Source organism: Phyllostomus hastatus, unplaced genomic scaffold (genome assembly GCF_019186645.2).
Source record: "Phyllostomus hastatus isolate PE091 unplaced genomic scaffold, TTU_PhHast_1.1 phas_contig_551, whole genome shotgun sequence".
Taxonomy (NCBI): domain Eukaryota; kingdom Metazoa; phylum Chordata; class Mammalia; order Chiroptera; family Phyllostomidae; genus Phyllostomus; species Phyllostomus hastatus.
The window spans coordinates 1196169-1221033 of NW_025333909.1; the positions used below are offsets into that span (position 1 = coordinate 1196169).

The 24865-nt window shown below is 39.6% G+C and overlaps 1 protein-coding gene across 4 annotated transcripts in view; it reads right to left on the reverse strand.

Moving 5' to 3' along the window:
* Positions 1-24865, reverse strand: part of EDA (ectodysplasin A) — a 301514-nt gene that overhangs the window by 10832 nt on the left and 265817 nt on the right. For all 4 annotated transcript variants that reach the window (XM_045847439.1, XM_045847438.1, XM_045847437.1 and 1 more), the window contains exon 3: positions 3952-3975. In XM_045847439.1, coding sequence (XP_045703395.1) covers positions 3952-3975 — 24 coding nt within the window. The remainder of the gene's footprint in view (positions 1-3951; positions 3976-24865) is intronic.

The window sequence follows — 24865 nt, forward strand, 5'->3', positions numbered from 1 at the left end:
AACTCCAGTGTCAAGGCTGCGGGTCTCCTGTGATTGCTAATGCAATTGTGGACGAATTACAGCCAGAAACTCCTCCAGTCCGAGAGAAGTGTGGTTGCAGTGTAAACAGAGAAGCGTTCACTTAGGAAACATTGGAAGGCATTTGGGGAGAAGCTCTCGTTGTGGTCTAGTTCTGCAGCTGGTGCCCTCTGCCCCTCGGCATCCAGGTTCGAGCAAGTGTGCTCCTCGTACTTGCAGAGCTTTGGAAAGCTGGCCTGAGAGGAGCATGACCCCTGGACCCAGGAGATGATTTGCGAGGATTGAATTCTTTCTGCGATTTCCTCACTTTAACAGGGCACTTCATGATGCAAAAGCCCAAAGACTTTTGTCCTTTGCAAGTTACCCTTTGTAGCCTTAGATGAAAATATATGCATACATTCTTTTCAAAGGTAACCTTCCAGAAAGGGTGTTTTGCTAACCTTTCAGCAAAGTCCAAATTGCTGAAAGAACAACTAAAAGCAACTGAGCAAAAGGGTGTGTTGGGCCTGTGCACATGCACAAGAGATGGGGAGGGGAAAAATTCCATTAAAGAATGGAAATTAGCCATGTCTAGTGTGGCTCAGTGGACTGAGCACCGGACTGTGAACCAAAGGCTCTCTGGTTCGATTCCAGGTCAGGACACATGCCTTGGTTGCAGGCCAGGTCTCCAGTAGGGGGCACTTGAGAGGCAACCACACATTGATGTTTCTCTCCCTCTCTTTCTCCCTCCCTTCCCCTCTCTGAAAATAAATAAAATGTTAAAAAAAAGAAATTAAATAAACAACTTAATTTATCTCTTCAGGAATATCCCTATTCACTGATGCTATGGAAATCTTTGGGCCAAAGTAAATGTGTAAGGCCCATGTTCATTCTCTTCCCAGGAATGGTCTGTATATAAGATAACAGTGGGGGAGGGTCAGGGGGGCAGTGATTGAGTCCCTGTCGGAGGTACTGAAAGCTGAGTTGTAGTTCCAGAGCTTCTCTAGCCTAGCCTGTTGTCTTCTGTTGCTGCTGGCAGGGCATTGGATAACACTGCAACTGGGTGCTGCTTTCCACCACACCCATGCCCAATCCTCTGCTAAACCATCGTGTAGTTTCCCCCAAACATGTCACGTTCTTTCATGCTTCTAAGGGATTTGAGTATGCTATTCCCTTTGCTGGAATGCCCTTTCTCCTCTTTTCCCCTCATCCTTCAAAATCCAGGTCAAATACTGCTTTCTCTGAGATGTGGCCCCTCGCTCCCCCAAGGAAGACTACTTGCTCTGTCTTTGTGTTCCCACAGCGTGCTGTTCATGCTTCTATGGTAGTATTTTTTTATACTGTACTGTACTTATTCATGTGTACTTCCACAATTCTAACTACACTGGGAAATTTGGAAGGGAAGGAACCATTATTAGATCTACCCATGTCAGAATTGACACCAGTTCTTAACAAAGATTTTATTTATATATTTATTTATTTATTTTTGGAGAGGGGAAGGGAAGGAGAAAGAGAGGGAGAGAAACATCAATGTGTGGTTCCCTCTCATGTGTCCCCCACTGGGGACCTGCCCCCAACCCAGGCATGTGCCCTGACTGGGAATCGAACCGGAGACTCTTTGTTTTATAGGCCAGTGATCAATCCACTGAGCCACACCAGCCAGGGCATGAACCATTTTCTTCATCTCTGTATCTCTATTCCTGACAAATATCCGATGCTTATTTGCGACATAGTGAACAAGCAAGTAGAAAAAAGGAAAGTCACCCCTGGGTTAGAGTTAGGAGCAGAGGGTGTCCTTGTTCAAGCCAGGTGAGCATTCTGGCCTTGTAATAATTTCTGTGTTAAAGGAATGTGACCAGAGGTAAAACCTGTGTGTTTGAAAGTCAAATATACTTTCTTCAAAGACAGACTAGCTTGGTGAATGCCCAGGTTCTGTGGAGAAAGGTTTCTTCACTGACTCCAGAGAGCTGGCTATTTCCTGGCTTTGATCAGTTCAGGTGTTCAGGAGGCCTGGTCAGTCCTTAGCTTCATTACAGCAGGGATACGGGTTTGCCACGTGGCCTATGGCACCTCAAGCCACCAGAGGACCCTAGTGCTCAGAGAAATGGGAGGTGGCAGCTGAAGCCAGTCTTTTTGGCCTAGTCTGGGGTTGCTAATGTATTCCATAAAACTCCAGAAATCTTAACAGATGGAATCATTTCACTTAAAACATTTTAATGAAACATCATTAATTTTACTCTATTTTCCTCCTAGGTCAGAACACAGAAACAAATAGGTATTGAGTTGGCCAAAAAGTTGGTTTAGTTTTTGCTGTAGGATGGTGCTAGTAGTATTTAGTTGTCTTTTACTTCATTCAAAGCAATTTTGCTAGATTGTATGTGATAGCTGTCATATCAGCACGCATTAAAAAAACTTATCAAAATTGGTGAATTTTTGTGCAGCCATTTTAATATTGAAGATGGAAGAAAATACATAACATTTGCAGTGTATTATGCTTTATTATTTCAAGAAAGGTAAAAATGCAACTGAAATGCAATTAAAGATTTGGGCAGTGTATGGACAAGGTGCTGTGACTGATCAAATGTGTCAAAGTGGTTTGCAAAGTTTCTTGTACTATTGACATTTTGGCCAAATAATTCTTTGCTGTGGGGCTGTCTTATGCATTGGAAGATGTTTAGCAGCACCCTGGGCCTCTACCCTCTAGAATCCAATAGTGGGAGATAGCTGGCATACTCAAAGTATTCAAATCAATAAAGATATTGGTAGAAATGAAAAATGTGTCTTTTATTTTATGGAAAAACATAATGGACTTTGTGGCCAATGCAATACTTAGAACTGGTTTCACAGTAGGTTCTTTGAGTCCTCAGGGGCGAACTGGATTGCCTGGCCCTATACAGTGGAACCCATTCTGTCTGGGTTTTCCTCCAGTGAAAGTCCTCAAGCCCTCACACAACACGCCCTTGGGCCAGGCCCATGGTGAGTAAACCAGAGCTGTGCTGACCCAACAAAGGCACAGTGAATCTGCTCAACTAGAGCTTCTTTGAAAAGGCTAAAAAGATCAGACTATGACTCCAGCCTAGCTTTTCCATCATAAAGAAAATGATAGTGAAACCCTGAAGTGAGCAATGCCTTCTATCAGTATCTAAGAAACAGGATAGGGAAAATTTTTAGGCCAAGAAATAGGCTACTCCTGGCTGGTGTGGCTCAGGGGATTATTGAGTGCCAGCCTGTGAACCAAAGGGTTTCCAGTTTGATTCCCAGTCAGGGCGCATGCCTAGGTTGTGGGCCAGGTCCCCAGTAGGGGGTATGTGAGAGGCAACCACACATTGATGTTTCTCGCCTTCTCTTTCTCCTTCCCTTCCTCTCTCTCTAAAAATAAATAAAATCTTAAAAAATTAAATAAAAAAAGAAAAAGGGTACTGATATCTCTCAGGAGATAGTAAAACTGTTCCCTACAAGCCACCTGAGGACTTCATTCATATCTGGTCACTGACTTGATAATGGAAGGGAGAAAAAAGAGAAAGAAGAAGGGGAGGGGAAAGAGCAAGGAAGAATAAAGGAAAGAGACAGAAACTGAACTGTATGGAAGAAAGAGCAAGAAAGACAAACAAAACCAACTTTCATATATTGCCAGAGAAGCAGCTCTGTCTTTCATCGATCATTACTGCTCCCTTTGGAAGCTACAAACACTCAAGAAGGCCCCATGGGACTGAATAAAATAACAGACCACCAGCATGAAAAGACTAGAACATAAAAACCTCCACTCCCTGGATATGTTTTTCTTCTCCTGCCCCAGTACTAAGTACTAACCAGGCCTGACCCTGCTTAGCTTCCGAGATCAGACAAGATTGGGTGTGTTCAGGGTGGTGTGGCCATAGACGGTTTTCCTTCTAATTTTAGAAAAGACATGACATAACAGCAATTTTTAAAAAGCAAATCAGGAACTTAACTTACCCTTTTTCTTGTTTTTAACTGGACCTGTTACAAAGAGAAAATGGAAAAATAAGTCACTGGAAATTAACAGAAAATGTTTACTCTTTAAGACAGTCACAGGAAGGACCCCAAGACACTGCCAATTTGAGGGAGCCCCACGCCACCAATCAGGTAATTGCCAAGGTGTCTCCCAACCATCCAACTCCCCCCACCATCTGTTTCTGACTGTTATTCTGCCTGTTGTGAACAAGAAAGTTATAAGGAAGATTATTTCCTAGGGAGAAAAACATCTTGCAGGCTGCCTTTGCAGTGAGTGAATGGCTGCTTCTCCATAGAGCTGAGATGCCCAGAAACGCAGCACTCAACAATCTTAGGACGGCATTTCAATAATTCTGCGAGTCCTGAGATTGATGAGCCACGCATTCAGGTGAGGAACTGAAGTCTCATGGGTCAAATCTGGAAGGAAAAAAAGGGTCATTTTCACGGAAGGAGCAGAGCGGCGGCAGTTTATGCTTTTTAGTCACTTCCTTATCGTGATTGAAATTGTTAGTAATTAAAACAGTGCGACTGTAGTATATTCATGTGGGGGCCACATGCAGTCTCACTGTGATTTACCGTAAGTTGACAGACACTTTAAGAGAAGTGTCAACAGTTTTATTGACAATGAAATCACCAGCATTTTCTTGGGACTTACTTCCAAAGAAAATAATTCTAATCAATTGAGGGTGCTCAGAAAACCCAAAGCATTTCTCACAACCACTACACAGCTTAGGTGTGTCCCAGATGGGTTTTTCCTCCTGGGGACTCAATTCTCTTCATTCTGTAGGTGCGTTTGATGTTCTTGTCTTTCTTCTAAATTTTATTTCCTTAAGAAACAGACAGGTATTTAAAATCTATTCCAGAATCCCATGAGGACACTATTGGACAACATTAAACCATGGAGCTTACAAAAGTTAACACCGAGTGTTTGTATGTTGTTCTATGGCTCATAAAACCTATTTCCATCCATCATCTCATTTTCTTCTCACAACATGCCAGCAGTGATGTTACCGCTCAGAGCAGGTTCTATCAGGGGTTGTATCTGAGCAGTTTGCACCAGAAGTCAGCAAGTCCCTGGCCTGCAGGGTTGCTAAGTGTGCTCATCACCAATGTCTGTGTGGACTGTCCTGGCAAAGGAATTTCATATGCACCAGTCAGTGTTATTATGTGCAAGGGATATTTTCCATTGAGTTTAGCAACCTGCTGCACTTTTGGTCACACATCCCTATTTTTAAAAAAATATTTTATTTATTTATTTTTAGGGAGGGGAAGTGAGGGAGACAAGAGGGAGAGAAATATCAATGTGTGGTTGCTTCTTGAGCTCCCCTTACTGGGAACCTGGCCGGCAACCCAGCCATGTGCCCTGACTGGGTATTGAACTGGTGACCCTTTGGTTCGCAGGCTGGCACTCAATCCACTGAGCCACACCAGCCAGGGCCATCTCTATTCTTTTACCCTCCATTTTCCACTTTTCTCACCTCTCCATTTTTATTTTTATTTTCTAAAATGACCATGACAAGAGGGGTGCTGAGAGCAACAGGGGCTCAAAGCTGGTCCTTTCTCCCACTTTGCCTCGTGTTACCAAGATGCTCTCAGAGTGGCCATTTGGCACATCCCCTGGGAAAAATGAGGATGAAAGAGTATGAATGAGATGGTTATTAGATTGTATCTTACTTCCTACAAGTGCTGGTGAGTAAGTACATCATCAGCTCAGCAGTAGGAGTTCCTTTTTGTTCTAATACAGCTCATCATGGCCAGTAAGTAATTCTTGTGAGTTCCAACCTGAACCTCTGATCCCTGGCTCTACAATTGCCACACCCATTTCTTTCACTTGAGGCTATTGTAGCTTTCCAGCTTCTAGAGGGAAAAGGCTGGGAGCTCAGACCATACAATGCTAGATATGAGCATCTAGAACCAGAGTAAAAGCAGTAACTTCTGCTGAATTCTATAACCTTTTAGATATATCCACTTACTTTCTCCATATGATTCAGAACCTTTCTCATACCTACTGTGAGGATTGCCACTATCACATATCTGTTTCTATGGTAACGGGCAAGATTTCTCCATCATTCCAATTCCCTGTTTATAACCATCATGCTTTGTGTAGGCAAAACCACAAATGCATCAGAGTGGGAAAGACAGTTAAGCAGTCCCTGGGACTGCTTTGATGGCCATACAATTGAGTTCTGACAGGTTTTGATCAATGTGGGCAGGCAACTTGCTACCTGGCAATTCAAAAAGGGGGTATTGTGCCCTGGCTGGTGTGGCTCAGTGGATTGAGTGTTGACCTGAGAACCAAAAGGTCACTGGTTCAATTCCAGGTCAGGGCACATGCCTGGGTTTCAGGCCAGGTCCCCAGTAGGGGGAGCGTGAGAGGCAACCACACTTTGATGTTTCTCTTCCTCTCCCTCTCTTTCTCCTTCCCTTCCCCTCTCTCTAAAAGTAAATGAATAAAATCTTTAAAAAAGAAAGCAAAGGGAGTCTTGTAATAGCATCAGGACCATGGGGGCCAGATTCCAGTCCTGACTCAACCACAAACTGACCACAGAGCAGTTAATCCTTTTCTTCTGATTCTTCATCTTCTAAATTAGGGAACATTTTGTGTATTTTGTTTCTACTCAAGGTGTAACATTTTGATGAAGACAAATGAGATAATAAAGAAAGGTAACATTTATTGACTACATATGAGCAATGCACTTTGACAGTTGCTTTCCATATCTCAGGTAGTTCTCAAAACAATCTGGCAAAGTAGGTATTGTTAGGCTTATTTTACCAATGAAGAGATGGATTAAATAACTTGCACTAGCTCTCACAGCCCAGAGGTATTTTAAGGTAAGCTGAAACCTCAGAAAGATTCATGTTATTCTAAATGTGTTTTGAAAACTTGAAAAGAAATGTATATACTTCCAGTTTCTGGTTTGACATGGCGAGAATTTGGAAGTGGTCATTTCTATACTCAGAACAAGAAATAAGCCGAGCAAACTTAAAAATCACCTATTGTTAGATTAATCAGAGATCTGCAGTCAGAAGGCAAACTGCTGTTCTGAAAATGGAGAGACAGAATCACAGCTTACCAAGTGTAGAAGCCTGCAGGTAAAGCCAGTATCAGTAAGAACACTTGAAAACTGTAATGGAAAGATTGCTAGAGGCTCAGTATAGACTAGCTTAAGAGCTAAAAACTCCAAGGGGTCGAATCTAAGAGGGGCCCCCACACTTTGATGAGTTTTACCTTTCAGAGCCCAGCGGGTTCTCTGTGAAGACTGAAGAAAAATTTCCTTTTGCTTCTGTCAAGGGGTTCTGTCAATGGCTACTTCTGTGACCCTAGCTGGCTGGTGTGGCTCAGTGGATTGAGAGCTGGCCTGTGAACCAAAAGATTGCCAGCTTGATTCCCAGGCAGAGCACATGCCTGGGTTGTAGGCCAGGGCCCCAATAGGGGTCTTTCAAGAGGCAACCATACACTGATGTTTCTCTCCCTCTCTGTCTCCCTTCCTTCCCTTCTCACTAAATGATGTAACATGAGGGGTTAGGAAAAAAAAATTATAAAGAAAACAACAAAGTAGTCATTGTGAAGTATACCTGTACCTTCTCTCTATTCTCCTTAACAAGGCCTTGGAAAACTATCTTATCAGGGCTTGACTGGAATTCTACTGCAGCCTAGCTGACCTGGGGGGAGGGATAGGAAATACCCAACTTGGGCACAGGAAAAGACTGAGACCTAGCCATAGGACTACAGAACCCTAATAGGTCTCCTGTGTAACCAGGGTATTACAGCTAAAGAAAATCCAAGTCTCAGATCCTACTTAGAAGTTCCTAAGGACACTCAAAGACAGTAAGAGGAGGCTAAGACAAGAGCAATAGAAGGCATTTTAGCCTGTAACAGTACATCTACAGCAAAAAGTCAACACAGCAAAACTTCTACTCAGGTAAACATAAAACTTCCAGGCCTATCTACCTCAGTTACTTTTACCAAGTATATCATCCAACTTTCAGCCCAAAATGATAAGGCATACTAAGGGGTGAAAAAGAAACAGTCTGAAGAGGCAAACCAAGCATTAGAAGCAGACTCCGATATGGCAGATCATTTTGGAATGATCAGACCTGGAATTTAAAATAACTGTCATTAACATGCTAAGGGGGCGAAGGGAAAAATTGGATAATATGCACGAACAGATGGGTAGTGCAAGCAGAGAGATAAAAAAAGCCTAAGAAAGAATCAAAAGGAAATGCTAACCCATATAAATATAGTCAACTGATCTTTGACTAGGAGTAAAGAATACAATGGGGAAAGAGAGTCTTTTCAACAAATGGTGCTGAAACAACTGGACATCCACAAACAAAACAATGAATCTAGACAGACACCAGATAAGACAGAAACTGTCATAGTGGGTGAAAACCCCCCCCCAAACCTGCCCTTGCTGGTGTGGTTCAGTGGATTGAGACCTGGCCTGAAGACCAAAGGGTCACTGGTTTGATTCCCAGTCAGAGCATGTGCCTGGGTTGTGGGCGAGGTTCCCAGTAGGGGGTGCACAAGAGGCAACCACACACTGATGTTTCTCTCCTCTTTCTCCCTCTCTTCCCCTCTCTCTAAAAATAAAAAACTAAAAAAATAAATAAAATCTTAAAGAAAGCAAGAACCAACTATATGTTTTCCATACAAAACACACTTAAATATAAAGACACAAATATGTTACAGTAAAGGGGTGGAGAAAGACAAACTATGCTAATACTAATCAAAAGATACACACACACACACACACACACACACACACACACACACACACTTCAGATAAAGCTGACTTCAGAGAAAGAAAAATGATCCAGAATAAAGAGGGGCATTACATAATGATAAAGTGTTCAATTCTCCAAGAATATATAACAGTCCTTAATGTGTATGTGCCTGACAACAGAGTGTCAAAATTGTGAGGCAAAAACTGAAGAATGCACTGTTATAGTTAGAGACTTCAACATCCCTTGATCAGTAATGGAAATACCTATCAGGCAGAAAAATCAGTAAGGATATAGTTGAACTGAAGAGCACCATCAATCAACTAGATCTAATTGACATTTATAGAATACTTCATCCAACAATACTAAGCTATACAGTCTTCTCAAGTTCACATGGGCCATTCACTAAGATAAACATTCTGTGTCGTAAAACACACCTTAACAAACTTAAAAGCACAGATATCATAAGTCTGTACACTTATATCACAATGGAATTAAAGTAGAAATCAATAATAGAAAGATAGCTAGCAAATCAGAGGAGAAAGAACTAAATGATTTTTGGAAAATATCTAATCTAAGCTTCCACTTTAGGAAATGAGAAAAGAAGAGTAAATTCAATCCAAAATAAGCCTAAGAAAGAAATAATAAAAATCAGAACAAAAATAAATGAAATTGAAAACAGGAAAGCAAGGGAAAAAGAAAATCAATGAAACCAAAAGCTAGCTCTTTGAAAAGATCAGCAAAATTGATAACTCCCTACCCAGGCTAGGCAGGAAAGAAAGAGAGAAGACAGAATTTATTAATACAAGAAATGAAAAAAGGGGCCATTTTTATTGATACGATGGATACTACAGAGCATAACAAAATGATATTAAGAACAACTCTATGCCCACAAATTTGATAACTTAGATGAAAATGGTTCATTCCTTGAAAGACACAACCTATCAAAACTCACACAGGAAGAAATACATAATCTAAATTGATGATATGACTGATAATCTCTATATTAAAGAAATTGAATACAATCTGAATAGGCCTATGTATATTAAAGAAATTGAATCAACTGTTAGTAACCTTCTACACTAGAAAACACCAGGCCCAGAGAGTTTCACTGGTGAATTTATCGAACACTTAAGGAAGGAATTATATCAATTCTCTACAGCCTGATTCAAAAAAATAGAAGCAGATAGGATTCTTTGTAACCTATTCCATGAGGCTAGCATTGTGCTAATTGCAAAACCAAAGACATTACAAGCAAAGTAAAGTTCAGACCAACATCTTTGTTGAAAATAGATGTAAAAATCCTCCACAAAATACTGTATTATATCAAATCCAACAATGTATTGTAAGAACTATACACTATGACCAAGTGGGATTTATTTCTGGTACGCAAAGCTGATTGAACATTCAAAACTCAATTAACTTAATCCATCACATATCAAAAGGCTAAAGAAGAAAAATCATATAATCTTATCAACAGATGCAGAAAAATCATTACTCAAAATACAACACCTACTCATGATAAGAACTCTCATCAAATTATCAATAGAGAGGAACTTAATCAATTTTATAAAATAAAAGTCTAAAATAAATGTACAGCTAACATCATATGTAATGGTGAGAAATTAGATGCTGTCCCTTCTAAGACTGAGAACAAGGCAAGGGTGTTCCTTCTCACCGTCCCTATTTAACAGCACACTGGAATACTCAGCTATGCAATAAAGCAAGAAAAGGAAATAAAAGGTATACAGACTAGGTAGGAATAAATAAAACTGTCATTTACAGATGACATAATACTCTGCATAAAAAAATTTCACAGAATTGACCCCAAAGCAGAAACTAATAAAGAAATAAGGCTAACAGATACAAGCCTAATATGCAAATGTCAATGGCTTTCCTATATACCAGGAATGAACAACTAGAATTTGAAATAAAAAAAACCCCAACTATTTACATTAGCATGAAAAGAGGAAGGAAAATATAGCAAAACATAAATCAAACAAAATATGTGCAAGATGAATGAGGAAAACTATAAAACTCTGATGAAAGGAATCAAAGAAATCAAAACCAAATGTTCATGGATAGGAAGAGTCAATATTGTTAAGATGTCATTTCTTTTCAACTTGGTCTATAGAGTCAACACAATCCCTGTCAACATCTCAGCACTTTACTTAGTGGATATAAAAAAAAACCTAATTCTGAAGTATATATGGATAGAAAATGGACTCAGAATATCCATCACAATATTGAAAAACAAGAGCAAAGTTGGAGGGTGAATACTACCTAATTCAATACTTCACATAAAGCCACAGTAATCAACACATGTGGTATTGGTGGAGCACTAGAAATACTAGAAATATAGATCGATGGAGCAGAATAGAGAGCCCCTAAATGCACCCCCAAAAATATAGTCAACTGGACAGAAAGAGAAAAGGCAATCCAATGTAGAAAAAATAATTTTTACAACAAATGGTGCTGTTACAACTAGATATCCACATGCAAAAACCGGAACGAAAACCAAAAGAGAATCTAGGCACTGACCTTACACTTTTCACTAAAATGATCTCAAAATGGACCACAGACCTAACTGTAAAACATGAATCTCTAAAACTCCTATAAAATAACATAGGAGAAGATCTAGCTGACTTTGGGCTTGGCAATAGGTTTTCAGGTGGAAATCCAAAAGCACAATCCATGAAAGAAAAAAAAAGGTTGATAAGTGAATGAAAATACAAGCCACAGAGTGGGAAGAAAATATTTCTAAAACACATATTGGATAAAGGACTTATGTCTAAAATGTATAAAGAATTCTTACAAGTTAACAATCAGAATATAAACAATCCACTTAAGACATGGGCAAAAGATCTGAAAGACACCTCACTAGAGAATTATATGCAGATTGCAAATAAGCACATGATGTTCAACATCACATATCATTAGGGAAAAGCAAATTAAGATAATTAGATAGCCCTACACATCTATTAGAATGGCCAAAATCCAAAACACCGACCATGCTATATGCTGGCAAGGATGTAGAGCAATAGGAACTCTCATTCATTGCCAGTGGGAATGCAAAATGGTACAGCTACTATGTAATATAGCCTGGCAGTTTCTTACAAAGCTAAACATAGTCTTAGCACACAAACCAGCAATTACATTCTTAGGTACTTACCCAAATTTGTTGAAAACTTATGTTCACACAAAAACCTGTATCTGAATTTTTTTAAAAGATTAAAAAAATTATTTTTAGAGAGAAGGGAAGGGAGGGAGGAAGAAAGGAAGTGAAACATCAATGTGTGGTTGCTTCTGACACACCCCCTACTGGGGACCTGGCCCACAACCCAGGCATGTGCTCTGACTGGGAATCAAACTGGTGACCCTTTGGTTCTCAGGCCCATGCTCAATCCACTAAACAATACCATCCAGGGCTGTATCTGAATTTTTATAGTAGCTTTACAAGTAATTGCCAATATTGGCAACAACCAAGATGTTATTCAATAGGTGAATGGATAAACAAACTGTAGTCCAGCTGTACAATGGAATATTATTCAGCAATAAAAAGAAATGACCTATCAAGGCACCAGAAGACACAGAGAAACCTTAAATGCATATTGCTAAGTGAAAGAAGCCAGTATGAAAAGGCCAAACACTATGTGACTCCAATCCTATGACATTCTGTGAAAGGTAAAATGGTGGAGACAGTACAAAGACCAACAGTAGCCAAGGGTAGGGGAAGACAGAGTGTATGGGAACTGTTTCTGCTAAGTTTTCCTGTAAATCTAAAGCTGCTCTAAAACATAGTGTATTAATTATGAAAATAAATGTATAAAACATCCACTAGTGGAAGAATAACGGTGAACTGCTTGTAGTTCAACACAGACCTTGAAGGCCTGGCTCTATATCCACTACACTCTCCTTTCACATACCTGTTGTTGCTGTACCTTTCTTCAGGCCATTCCTTCTGCTTGAAGTGCCCTTGTCTAGTCCATCTTTCCCTCAGTGCCTACCCAGCCTTTAACACTCAGCTAAGACAACAGCTCCTACGTGTTTACAGAATAAATTGTCACACTGATCAATTTTCTGATTTTGTGACTGTTACCTTTGCTATTGGGTTGGCTAAAAAGTTCGTTTGATCTTTGTTTCCACATGATGGCTCTAGTAGTGCTTAGCTGTCTTTAACTTTGTTTGAAACAATGTTGTTAGATTGTATTGTGACAGCTATCGCATCAGTGTTCATTAAAAAAAAATTGGCAACATTGGTGAATTTTTACTCAGCCATTTTAATATTGAACATGGAAGAAAAGATTGTCAGTATATTTTGCTTTATTATTTCAACAAAAGTAAAAACACAACTGAAATGCAAAAAAAAAAAAAGATTTGTGCAGTGTATGGAGAAGGTGCTGTGACTGATGGAATGTGTCAAAAGTGGTTTGCAAAAACAAAAGTGGTTTGTGAAGTTTCATGCTGGAGATTTCTTGCTGGATGATGCTCCACAGTCAGGTAGAACCATTGAAGTTGACAGTGATCAAATCCAGACATTCATTGAGAACAAGAAACATTTATCATGCAGGAGACAGACAATATACTCAAAATATCCAAACCAATCAAGTTATTGGTGAAAATAAAAAATGTGTCTTATTTTATGGAAAAAAACCATATGGACTTTTTGTCCAACCCAATAGATTGCTAACTCCTTGGGGGAAAGGTCTATGCCTTATCCACCTCTGTGTCTCCAGCACCTAAAACCATTTCTTTCATAGTAGGTGCTCAGTACGATGTTTGTTGAATGAATAAATGAATCACTGAAGGAAAAGGTACTGTTGGGATATGAACAAAGTATCTTCTGACTCCAAGTTCAGTGTAGCTTCTACCGAATCAGTCATGCTAAGCACACCAATAATAATAGCATCAAAAATTGCCCATTTGGCCCTGGCTGGTATAGCTCAGCGGAACCAAAGGGTCACCAGTTCAATTTCCAGTCAGGGCACATTCCTCAAGCACTGGAACCAAAGGGTCATCAGTTCGATTCCCAGTGGAGGGCACATAAGAGGCAAGCACACATTGATGTTTCTCTCCCTCTTTCTCCCTCTCTTCCCCTCTAAATAAATAAATAAATAAATAAATAAGTAAATAAATAAATAAATGAAATCTTTAAAAAAATTGCCCATTTGAAAAGTGAGCATGATTCTACCAACTTTGTAGGGTAAATACGTGACAGTTGTATGCTTATAGTAGGTACTCAATATGTGTTTACTTAATTTCCTTTGTTCTTTGCTTACACAAGCAGTAGGTTCTATGGTTTCATGACTTCCTCCCGTTATACTGAGCTACACCAAACAGCTGCACAAGGTCAACATGTCTTCAGTACCACACAGAAACAAGATAAGGGAATAGCAAAAATAGCTGGCAGAGGAGGAGGTATAGGATTGAAAATTTTTACTTTGAAAATAAAGCAACCTTCAACATAGCCTGTATTTTCAAATCTTGTAACCTTAAGAGTTTCTTTCATGTTCTGTCTCACACTATGAGAACTGTAAACAGGGAGAATGCACAAATACATGTGTCAAGTTCAATACATTGAAAGAAGATGGAAGCTGTTAGCTTCAAAGAGTAAGAACTTTGAATGAGAACCACATGGAACACCCGTGTTCAGAAACCAGCTTACTGTTGTAATGCTTGCTCTAATCATGACAAAATGGCAAAAACAGGTAAGACTGTGCAAGGTGATTCCCACTCTACCCCATCCGAATCTCTTCAAGTGTTTCCGATGTGAGTATGCTTGAGCTCTTCACCCAAGGATTTCCTCTCTAGCCCTTGCAACAGGGGCTCATGCCTGGGCGGCTTCAGGCTTGAAAAGCACAACTTAAATTATGATCAGCTGTAAAACTTTTCTGGCTCAGTTCAGGTCTGGTTTGGGAAGGATGCAAAAACATCTTACAAGCCCCACTAACTGCTGACATTTCAGAAGCTTAATGGTCTCTCAAAATTCCATGAGGTATGTGCTGCTGTATTACCAAAGATATTCCCCAATTGAGAAGTATGTATTCAGGCTAAGGAAATATTTTGCAATACTGAGTCTTTGGTCATTTGAATGGTTAGGATGAAAAAGCCAGACCTAAGAGCAACAACCTCTGACAGACTTAGCAAGATGAAAGGAATGGACTGCGGGGTCTAGGGCAGTGTATTTCAGATCATATTTTAAGGACCAGTATGCTTCTGTGTGATATTAATAGATGTTCTTAGAAAAAGAATTCCTTGGTCAAAAAGAGTTTGGAAAACAGGTTTAAAGAAAAAGCAACAGCTCTGACTGGTGTGGCTGAGTGGATTGGTTGTTGTCCCACAAACTGAAGGGTCGCCTGTTTGATTACTGGTTGGGGCACATGCCTGGGTTGTGGGTCAGGTCTTCAGCTGAGGGCATGTGGGAAGCAGCCAATTGGTGCTTCCCTCACACATTAATGTTTCTCACCCTGTCTTCCTCCCTCCCTTCCCCTCTCTCTGAAAATAAATAAAATCTTAAAAAAAAAGAAAAACAGATTTTTTTTTTCACTGAAGACTTCTCAGATCTTTTAACACACAAATAGGAAATGTGATTCTCCAAAATGGAATATGAAATGCAACATTCCTCAAGCTTATTTGGACATAAAACTTTAGAAATACTCAGCTCTTGTTGAATTAATGTTCTAGATTATACTGTTGTGGAAAGAGCATGAGCTTTGTTATTCTTTCAGAACTGGGTTTGAATTCTAGTTTTATCATTTAGTACATATATGACCTTGGGCAGGTTACTTTACTTTTCTGAATCACTTAAAAAGTTTAAAAAATATTTTATTTATTCATTTCTAGAGAGAGGGGACAGAAAGTAGAAAGAGAGGGAGAAAAACGTCAATGTGTAAGAGAAACATCGATCAGTTGCCTTTGGCATGCCCTCAACTGGGGACCTGGCTGGAAACCCAGGCATGTGCCCTGACTGGGAATCAAACCAGTGACCTTTTGGTTTGCAGGTCAATGCTCAGTGCTCTAAGCCACATTAGCCAGGGGTGAATCACTTTTTTTTTAATTTATGAAAATTGGGACAATTGTGTGTGTGTGTGTGTGTGTGTGTGTGTGTGTGTGTGTGTGTGTGTGTGTGATGTTAGGAGGATTGAGTGAGATAATGCACACTACTTAGCATAATGCCAGGCACATACAGGTACTCAATAAGTAGCAGCTATAATAGTCACATTCATTTTCATTATTGTTGTTATCAAGCCACATACCTGACAGGTCTGCCAAAACAGCTTCAAAATAGGTCTGGCCTGAGGACTCAAATGGTTATATTTCTGACTGTTTTGGGAACTCACTGTAGGAGAACTGGACTAAGTTTTCCATAGGTAGAGCTCTATCATTTATTTGCTATCAGACCTTGGGAGAATCACTTCACTGTCTGTCAAATATAGGTACAGGCAAGATAACCTCTTACTCCAAAATTTTGTGAACCTGAGCTCTAAAATGCTGTAAGAGATTTATAATTCTACTGTGGAAGAAATCTGTGGTACAGGTTAAACCCAGTTATAAAGGATGGTCCTTTATAACAAAGCTATTTTTATGATCTAGCAGATGGTTGGCAGAAACAGTGCTTTGCCAATCTGGTTACAATGAACTCTGTATAGTGAATAATTCTGTATAACAATTGCTTTCTCTGGTCCTTGGCCCCAGAATCTCCACTCTCTAACATCACTCTAATCAACTAAAAATCTTGATTATGTGTTGTTCTCATTGTAGACACAGAGGGGGAAGCTGTTTTAAGCTAAGCTATAGTATTTCTCACTGAGACATTCACGTTCAACTTCATCATTTGACAATTGAGAAAACAGTAGAGGAGAGGTTAAGTAACTTGTCAGGGTTCACGCAGCCAGTAAGTGACAGACCTTTGAATGGGTGTCTGGGCTAAATGATTCATCATCTGTTGACTTACAGATTTCACCATAAGACCGTACATAAAAAGGTTAAATCGGCCCTGGCTTGTGTGGCTCAGTGGATTAAGTGCTTGCCTGCAAATCAAAGGGTCACCTGTTTGATTTCCTGTCTGGGAACATGTCTGGGTTGCAGGCCAGATCCCCAGTGGGGGGCATGCAAGAGGCAAACACTCATTGATGTTTCTGTCCTCTTTCTCCCTCCATTTCTCTAAAAATAAATAAATAAAATCTTTAATAAAAAGGTTACATGAAACCAGAATGAGCTATTATAGTACCTTTTATGTTTATGCTTCTCAGTCTAGCAAGATGTGCATTTACCACTATTCTTTGTCCCTATGTGCAAGCCCTCTTCACAGGATGGTCCCTCTGGCTCCATGTTCCATGTTGACACACCTAGAGTATAATAACCTTTGCTGGAGAACAAGTAAAGGTTTTCTGAGTGTCTAAATAAATTACATCTACTGATCCCTTTAAACACACAGCGTCTTCCACAAAGGCCTCCGTTAGTCAAGTATGTTATTGTCTTATGGAACTATCCTTTTTCCTACCTTCGAACCCAATGTCCATTGCTCTCCAAGATTGTTACGAAGAAAGTTGTAATAAGCAGAAAAATGAAAGATTTTGCATCAGAAAACCTGTCCATGCCATCTTCTACACATTTTACACTTCAGAAGATTGTTTTAGGAACTACTTTTTACCTTGCAAGGATATTGAGTACATAATCATAAGCCACAGAACTACATTCAAGTCCTAGCCCTGCCACTTAATGGAGCAAATTGCTTTATCTCTCTGAGTGGAACCTCATTTGTAAAATGTAGATACAGAGTTGTAAGGATTATAAAAGATACCATAAAAAGCATGTATGGCAGTGAAAGAGAAATACCATATGATCTCACCTTTAACAGGAGCCTAAACAACAAAACAAAGAAACATGCAAAATATAACCAAAGACACTGAAATAGAGGACAGGCTGACAGTGACCAGAGGGGAGAGAAGAGGGAATTTCAGGGGACAATGGGAAGAGTTCACGGGAACAAATTTAAAGGACACATGGACAAAAAACTAGGGGGGAGGGTGGTAATGGGAGGGAAGTGGGGAGGGTTGGGAGGGTGGGCTGGATTGGGAGTAAAAGGGAGAAAACTGTACTTGAACAATGATTAAAATAAAATTAAAAAAGCATGTATAAGATAGTCTCTAGGCACTCAATAAATACAAGTTCAATTCTTTGCAAAATTTCACAACTATATAAATTTCATTCATCCAAAGCCCAAGCAAACAGAAAGCTCAAATAACCAAGCCTTTTGAGTTAATGTGAAATGATGTTCAGAATTATAATCTCAAGGCACAGTAAGATACTGAAATGGACTTGTGGGATTTATTTTCCTGCAGAAAGCTTTTTCTTTTCTTTTCAACCAATTCTTTCAGTTACATTCAACTCTTACACGTTGTTGGAATGCAAAAAGCTTGGTACTGTATTTGTACTACACAGAACAGACAATGTAAGACCTGTCTACCTTGATGATCTTTCCTATTTATCATATCTATTCAATTATCTTGTTGTTTTTCCTAGCTTTAGAATCATATCTGTAAATAATGACAGTTTGCATCATTTCCCAATAGTTATACTTCTTAATTTAGTTTCTTGCCTTCTTGCATTGGCTAGAACCTCAAGACTAATGCTGAACATTAGCAGTTATAATGAGCATCTTTGTTTTATTACTGATTTTAGCAGGAATGCCTCTAATATATTTACCCTTAAGTACTATGCTATTTATTAGGCCAAGAAATTTGTTAACACATTACATAATACCCTTTTATTCTCAGTTTCTAAGAATGATCAGAAAAGTAATTTATATTTTTATCAAATGCCTTTGTGGCATCCGACTTGATCATATGATTTATACTCTTTGAGCCGATAATGTAATGTGAACTGAAGAGATTTCCTATTATTGAACCACCTTTCCTTTTCTAGGACAAAACCTACTTGATGCAGGGCTTGATTTGCTGGTAGTTTATTTAGGATTTTTATGTGAGGCATCTTTAGTTTCCTCTTTGGTGCTATTTTTAGAATGGTTTGTTGGCAAAGTTATACCAATTTCATAAAATGAGTAGGAAGCATTCTTTCTTTTCTGAAAAATTTATTTATTGATTTTAGAGAGAGAGGCGAAGGGGGATGGGGAGACACAGAGAGAGAAAGAGAGACACTGACTTGTTGTTTGACTTATTTATGCATTCATCGGGTAACTCTTGTATGTGCCTGGAATGAGGACCGAACCCACAACCTTGGCATATCAGGACAATGCTCTAATCAACTGACCTTTCTGGCCAGGGCCATTCTTCTCTTTCTATTCTGTATAAAAGTTTATAGCATATGAGAAGTAGTTGTCCTGTAATATCTATATTTGGGCCTAACTCCTTTGTTTACTAGCATGCCATTGGGTGGTTTTTCTCCCTGGTAGAAAAAAAATACAATAGCCTTCATTTAAAAAATTTACTGCTATTCCTAGTTTGTAGTACTTCCTTTATATAAATTGGACAAGTGATATATAATATCAGTTATTGTTGTTTTTTAAAAATATTTTAATGATTTATTTTTAGAGAGGGAAGGGAAGGAGAAAGAGAGGGAGAGAAACATCAATGTGTGGTTGCCTCTTGTGTACCACCTATAGGGGGCCTGGCCTGCAACCCAGGCATGTGCCCTGACTGGGAATCTTTTTGGTTCACAGGCCGGCACTCAGTCCAATGAGCCACAGCAGCCAGGGCATGTTGTTTTGTCACCGTTTACCCAGTTATACTAACTGAAAAAAATCCATTGATCTCTTATCGGTTTTCTGTGAACTTTCACCTCAGGTATGAGTGTCATTGCCTCTGGAGGAATCAGTTGTGGGAAGAATGAAAGAAGAGTTGTGGATGGAGGGAAGAGGATACATGGATTCAAGGAGCATGAGACATGAAGTCTGGCAGGTTTGCTCTGGAAACATTTGTGCTTTGGTAGGGATGAAACTTAAATTGCTCTGTGGAGGAGGACTAGTTGTCAGCCACGGTGACTAATGTGGGAGCTGGAGAAGGAAATATAATTTCAGTATTTATCACCATCCATTAATATTTACATAATTATTGGCATGTCTTTATTTTTTAATGCACAACTGTAACTGAAACATACCTCTTACAGGAATGTAGTAATTAGATTTACAAATTGAATGTACTGAACCCAGATGGTGAGGACCTTACACTTCCTTGTGAAGCTGTTTGTGGAAAGGTCTCTGCCTTTTGCCTTTGGGAAATTAGGTCTTTAGAGCTTTTTCCCCAATTGAAGGGCTCGCTGTCTGCATAGGTATAAACTGAAGAGAGGAGCACACTAGACACCGGGCTGTGACTGAAAAGCATGGTGACAGGTTGTCAGAGAGTCACGAATTTCAGTTATTCCTAACTACTTGAGAATTCAGTGCTCAGGAAGGTGCCCTATATCTAGAACATGACTAGCTCAAAAAGTCCATCAGCTTGAGCAGTTTTGGATTGGCTTCAAACTGTATCTTTCTAATTGGTCCCCTCTTTTCCTCTACCCTTTCCCTTCCTACCAAGGTTCCCACTTGTCTACTTCACTGAGAGCATCTGGGTCAGTAACTTTCCTTGGGTACTTGATTTTTATTTCCTCTGAGCTACGGGGCTCTTATGAACTCTATCTAGGCTGTGATTCAGTGGAGCCTAGACTGAGCGTCTGGAAAATCCCAAGTTTTACCCTTCTATACCAAAACCTGTCACACTGTCTTTAACAAAGAACTGCATGGAAGTATCTCTTCTCTGTGAGGACTCCATTGCTTCTGGCCTAGTGATTTCCCCTCCTGGAATTGAGGACGGAGGTTAACAAAACACAACAACTAACTACATTTTCCTTTTCATAGAAATGTATGTAAAAAAGTGGAGCACATTATTTGAGAAAACTATTTTTAAACAAAGCCCCCCTCCACACACATTACCCCAACAGTCTAGTGCTGGCTCTTCCCATTCCAAGGAATGAGGTCATGCTTTATGGGAGACATCTGCTTCTGAGGATATTACTGCACTGAGCACAGAACATGACTTCATTAGAGGGAACAGTGGACCGGAGAGATTCAACAGAAGATCTGCATATGTGACAGCAAAAGCAAAAAGAGCCAGTTGAGACGCTCCCCTAGTCTCCAGCCTGAAGGAGAGCCTGAAGGTCTGGTGATTTCACTTGCTATGACCTCCTTTTGCTTTGAAATCATAAACTATGTATGAGAACTTCCAGAAAACTGTAACTCATAGCAACACCACCTGTATTTGTAAATAGAGAAGCTGTCTTCTCTCAAGGGATTAGATGGGTTACATTCTGGGATGAAACCAGGTGGTGTTTAGAACTTTGGGGTTGCTACCGAACCCACACCCACACAGAGTAAGCCCTGTGTGAAAGAAGCATTGTTTCAGGCAGTGCTGCAAATGTACACGATGTCATCTTTCCATTCTGAAAAGCAGATTCATACCGATGGCAGGGATTTTGGCTTTCCAGGAAGATGATTTACACAGCAGTGTTATAGGATTTTTGACATATGTTGTTTATAATCTTAATTTTTTCAAATGAGCAAGTCTAATAAATCTGTTACCTACTAACCAGGCTCTGGCCTACTTGCATCTGTTCCCATTTTATTTGATGCTCCAAAGAAGTTTCAATAGACAGCTAAATATTTTGGTGTCATTCATAGTCTGATGTTCCTATTGACTAAGACTTTTCAAAGAAAACCCTTCAAATCACGAGCATGTTAAAGGGCAATAATTGCTGGTTTAGTTTACCAGGCTTTGTTTCTAAGCAGTCATGATGCAGCTGGGATCACATAAGTGGAAGGGAATGTTAAGAGATCATGTGGCTGGGGCCCCTTTGACCTAGGAGGGGTAGGAGTTTGGAACATGATGGAAGGCTGGTGTGCAACCTCTTGCCATAACCTGCTTTAACCCTGAATCCTACCCAGGGCTAAGAAAGTCTTATTGGCATATGATGAAAATTGATATTGCTACAATAAAGCTTATTGCCTATTGTTTATTGCATTGCACAAATGGAGAACAACCTGTCTGAGTCTTCGACATAACCCACTGTGCTATAGAAAAAAAGTCATAAAATGCCCTGCTTTCTTTGATCTTATACACTCTAGCACTTTTCTGCTGTCCTTGCAAGATCTAGTGTTCTAGCCTTTTAGTCATATGGATTGTCCTTTTCCAGAATTTCTTTAACTTAACAACCATTTTCTGACTGCCTCCCATGTGCAATGTATTGGTGCTGTTTCAAGCAAAGTGGGTTCCACATCTGGCTGTGTTTAAAGAAATTGCCTGCAGAGAACTTTAAAAATACAGATTTCTGGGCCTCATCTCAGATCTACTAAATAAAATCTGGGGTAGAGCCAGGGGATTTTTATTTGAAAAGCAAGCTCTAACCCAGGCTGGTATGGCTCAGTGGACTGAGTGCTGGCCTATGAACCAGGTGGGTTGTGGGTTTGATTACTAGTCAGGGCACATGCCTGGGGTATGGGCCAGGTCCCCACTACGGGACACACAAGAGGTAACCATACATTGATGTTCCTCTCCCTCTCTTTCTCCCTCCCTTCTCCTCTCTCTAAAAATAAATAAAAAATATTTTTAAAGAAGCAAGCTCTCGGTGATTCTTAGGCACTCAGTCTAGTTACCAGTTCAAGGATTAAAACTGAAGAGCAAAGGCATTAGGGTTGGTGCATCAGGGTCACCTGGTAAAGTGCTGGCAGTACAGCTATGACAAAAACAGAAATGACTAGAGAACAACCGATGAGTAGGAAAAGTGCCACTTCCCTTTCGAATGAAGTGCATATCATTTTACAAAGTGAACTTGTAATTATTTATTTATTTGTTTTTTAAAAGATTTTATTTATTTATTTTTAGAGAGAGGGGAAGGGAGGGAGAAAGAGAGGGAGATAAAAACATCAGTGTGTGGTTGCCTCTCATGTGGCCCCTACTGGGGACCTGGCCCACAACTCGTGCATGTGTCCTGACTGGGAATCAAACCAGTGACCCTTTGGTTCACAGGTCAGCACTCTATCCACTGAGCAACACTAACCAGGGCCTGTGATTATTTACAAAACTTAATCCTTACTGCCATGTATTTCCATTTTACAAGGAATAAACTAAAGCTCAAGAAAGAAACTGTCTCTTGTCAAGGATCACACAGCCAAAACAGAGCCAAGACTCAAACTCACGTTTTCTGATGCCAAATCTTTCCTTTTTGCCATTTATTACAACTTTTTTCATAACAGTCTTGGAAAGCAACTGACATTGGGTGCAAAGGAGGGAAAATGATAGTTTCATGAGAAACCAACATCCAGTGGTGGCAATACGATAAAATTACACTAAGACTGACATCACATCAGCATTACATTAGATGCCTTTTAATATATGAAATCCATTTCTGTACAAATGTCTCCCGGCACTCCAGTGAGGGAGAGAAAGAATGAACCAGGTTTGGGGATGCCTGAACTTCCATCCAGTTGCAAAAACCCATATAGAACATGTGTTTCCTGGCAGTATACCTAGCAGCAAAAGGTAGCCCATTGAAGTGATTTCTTCCTCTGTAAGTGTCCACAGTGATGGAGTGGAGAGCCCACCAACTTGGGTGGCCAGAGAACAGACAAAGAAAATGTTTTTGGTCCACAGTTCTGGTGTTCCCAACCTTCTCTGTAATGATACTGGGTGACCCATGCAAGGATATTCTGCCTCCGCAGGTGGCACCAGCAGAGAGCAAGCAGGGGCTCAAGCAGAGCCAGAGCATGAAGTAGACCAGAGTAGCAGTGTAAAGGCTCAGAAAACTAAGCTGTCATTGGAATTATAGGTCACAAAAGTAGGGCAGAAGTGACACACAACACTTAATGAGGCCCACTGCCTGCTAAAATAGAAGATTAAAATAGGATCAAGAGTCTGCTAATATAATATCAAAGGATACAATAAAAAAACCCATCATACCAAGAACCAGGGAAATCACAATACGAGTGAGAAAAGTAAAACAATTGATGCTATACTGATGTGAATCAGACTGTGAGAACCATCTGACACAGGTTTTAAAGCAGCCGCCATGAACTGTTTCAACAGTTAATTACAAATTGACTTGAAACATGAAAAAACATTAGAAGACTTCAGCAAAGAAATATGTTATAAAAAATAATGAAATGGAAATTCCAGACTAAAGAGTAAAATAACTAAAGCAAAGACTCAATAATAGTCTCAATAGGAGAGTGGAGATGACAGAAGATAGAAACTATGAACTTAAGAAGAGATCAATGGCCTTTATTTTATTTGAACAACAGAGAAAACAATGCACTGATAAGAGTAAAGAGAGCCTCGGGGACTTGTGAAACAATAACAAAACAGCTAACATAAATATCATGGGAAGCCCTGAAGCAGAGGAGAAAAAGTGGAACTGAAAATCTATTCAAAGAAATAATGGTTGACACTCCCCATATTTTGGTGAAACACATAAACCCACTGATTCAATGATCTGAATTAACACCAAATAAGATAAACCCAAGAATACCCACACCAATAAACATCATAATGAAACTTCTGAAAATTAAAGACAAAGAAATGAATTTCAAAGCAACCAGAAGGAAATGATGTATTACAACTTTTTCCCACCATGACTAAATGGGTTTTATTACAGGAATGTAAGTGTGTCCAATACACAGAAGGAATCAACATAATATACCATATTAATAGAATAAAGGACAGAAACCAAATAATCACCTCATCTTTAAAGGACCACTAATTTGAAGGTCAGTGGATTTCTCATCTGAAATCATGGAGGTCAGAAGGAAGTGGTACAGTCTATGGCCATACCACCCTGAATGCACCCAATCTCCTCTGATCTTGAAAGCTAAGCAGGGTTGGGCCTGGTTAGTACTTGGATGCGAGAAGGAAGTGGCAAAATATTATCCATATACTGAAAGAACTGTCAACCACAAATTCTATATGCAGCAAACCTATTATTCAGGAATGAATAGGAAATAAAGAAATTCTCAAAGGTAAACTAGAAGAATCTCTTGCTAGCAAATATATACTTTAAAAAAATGATTAAGGGAAGCTCTCCAAACAAAAAAAGGAACAGAATAACAGAAGGCTCAGAATTCAGGGAAAAAGACATTGAATGGGTAAAAATAAAGGTAGATATAATGAATTATCCTGATTCT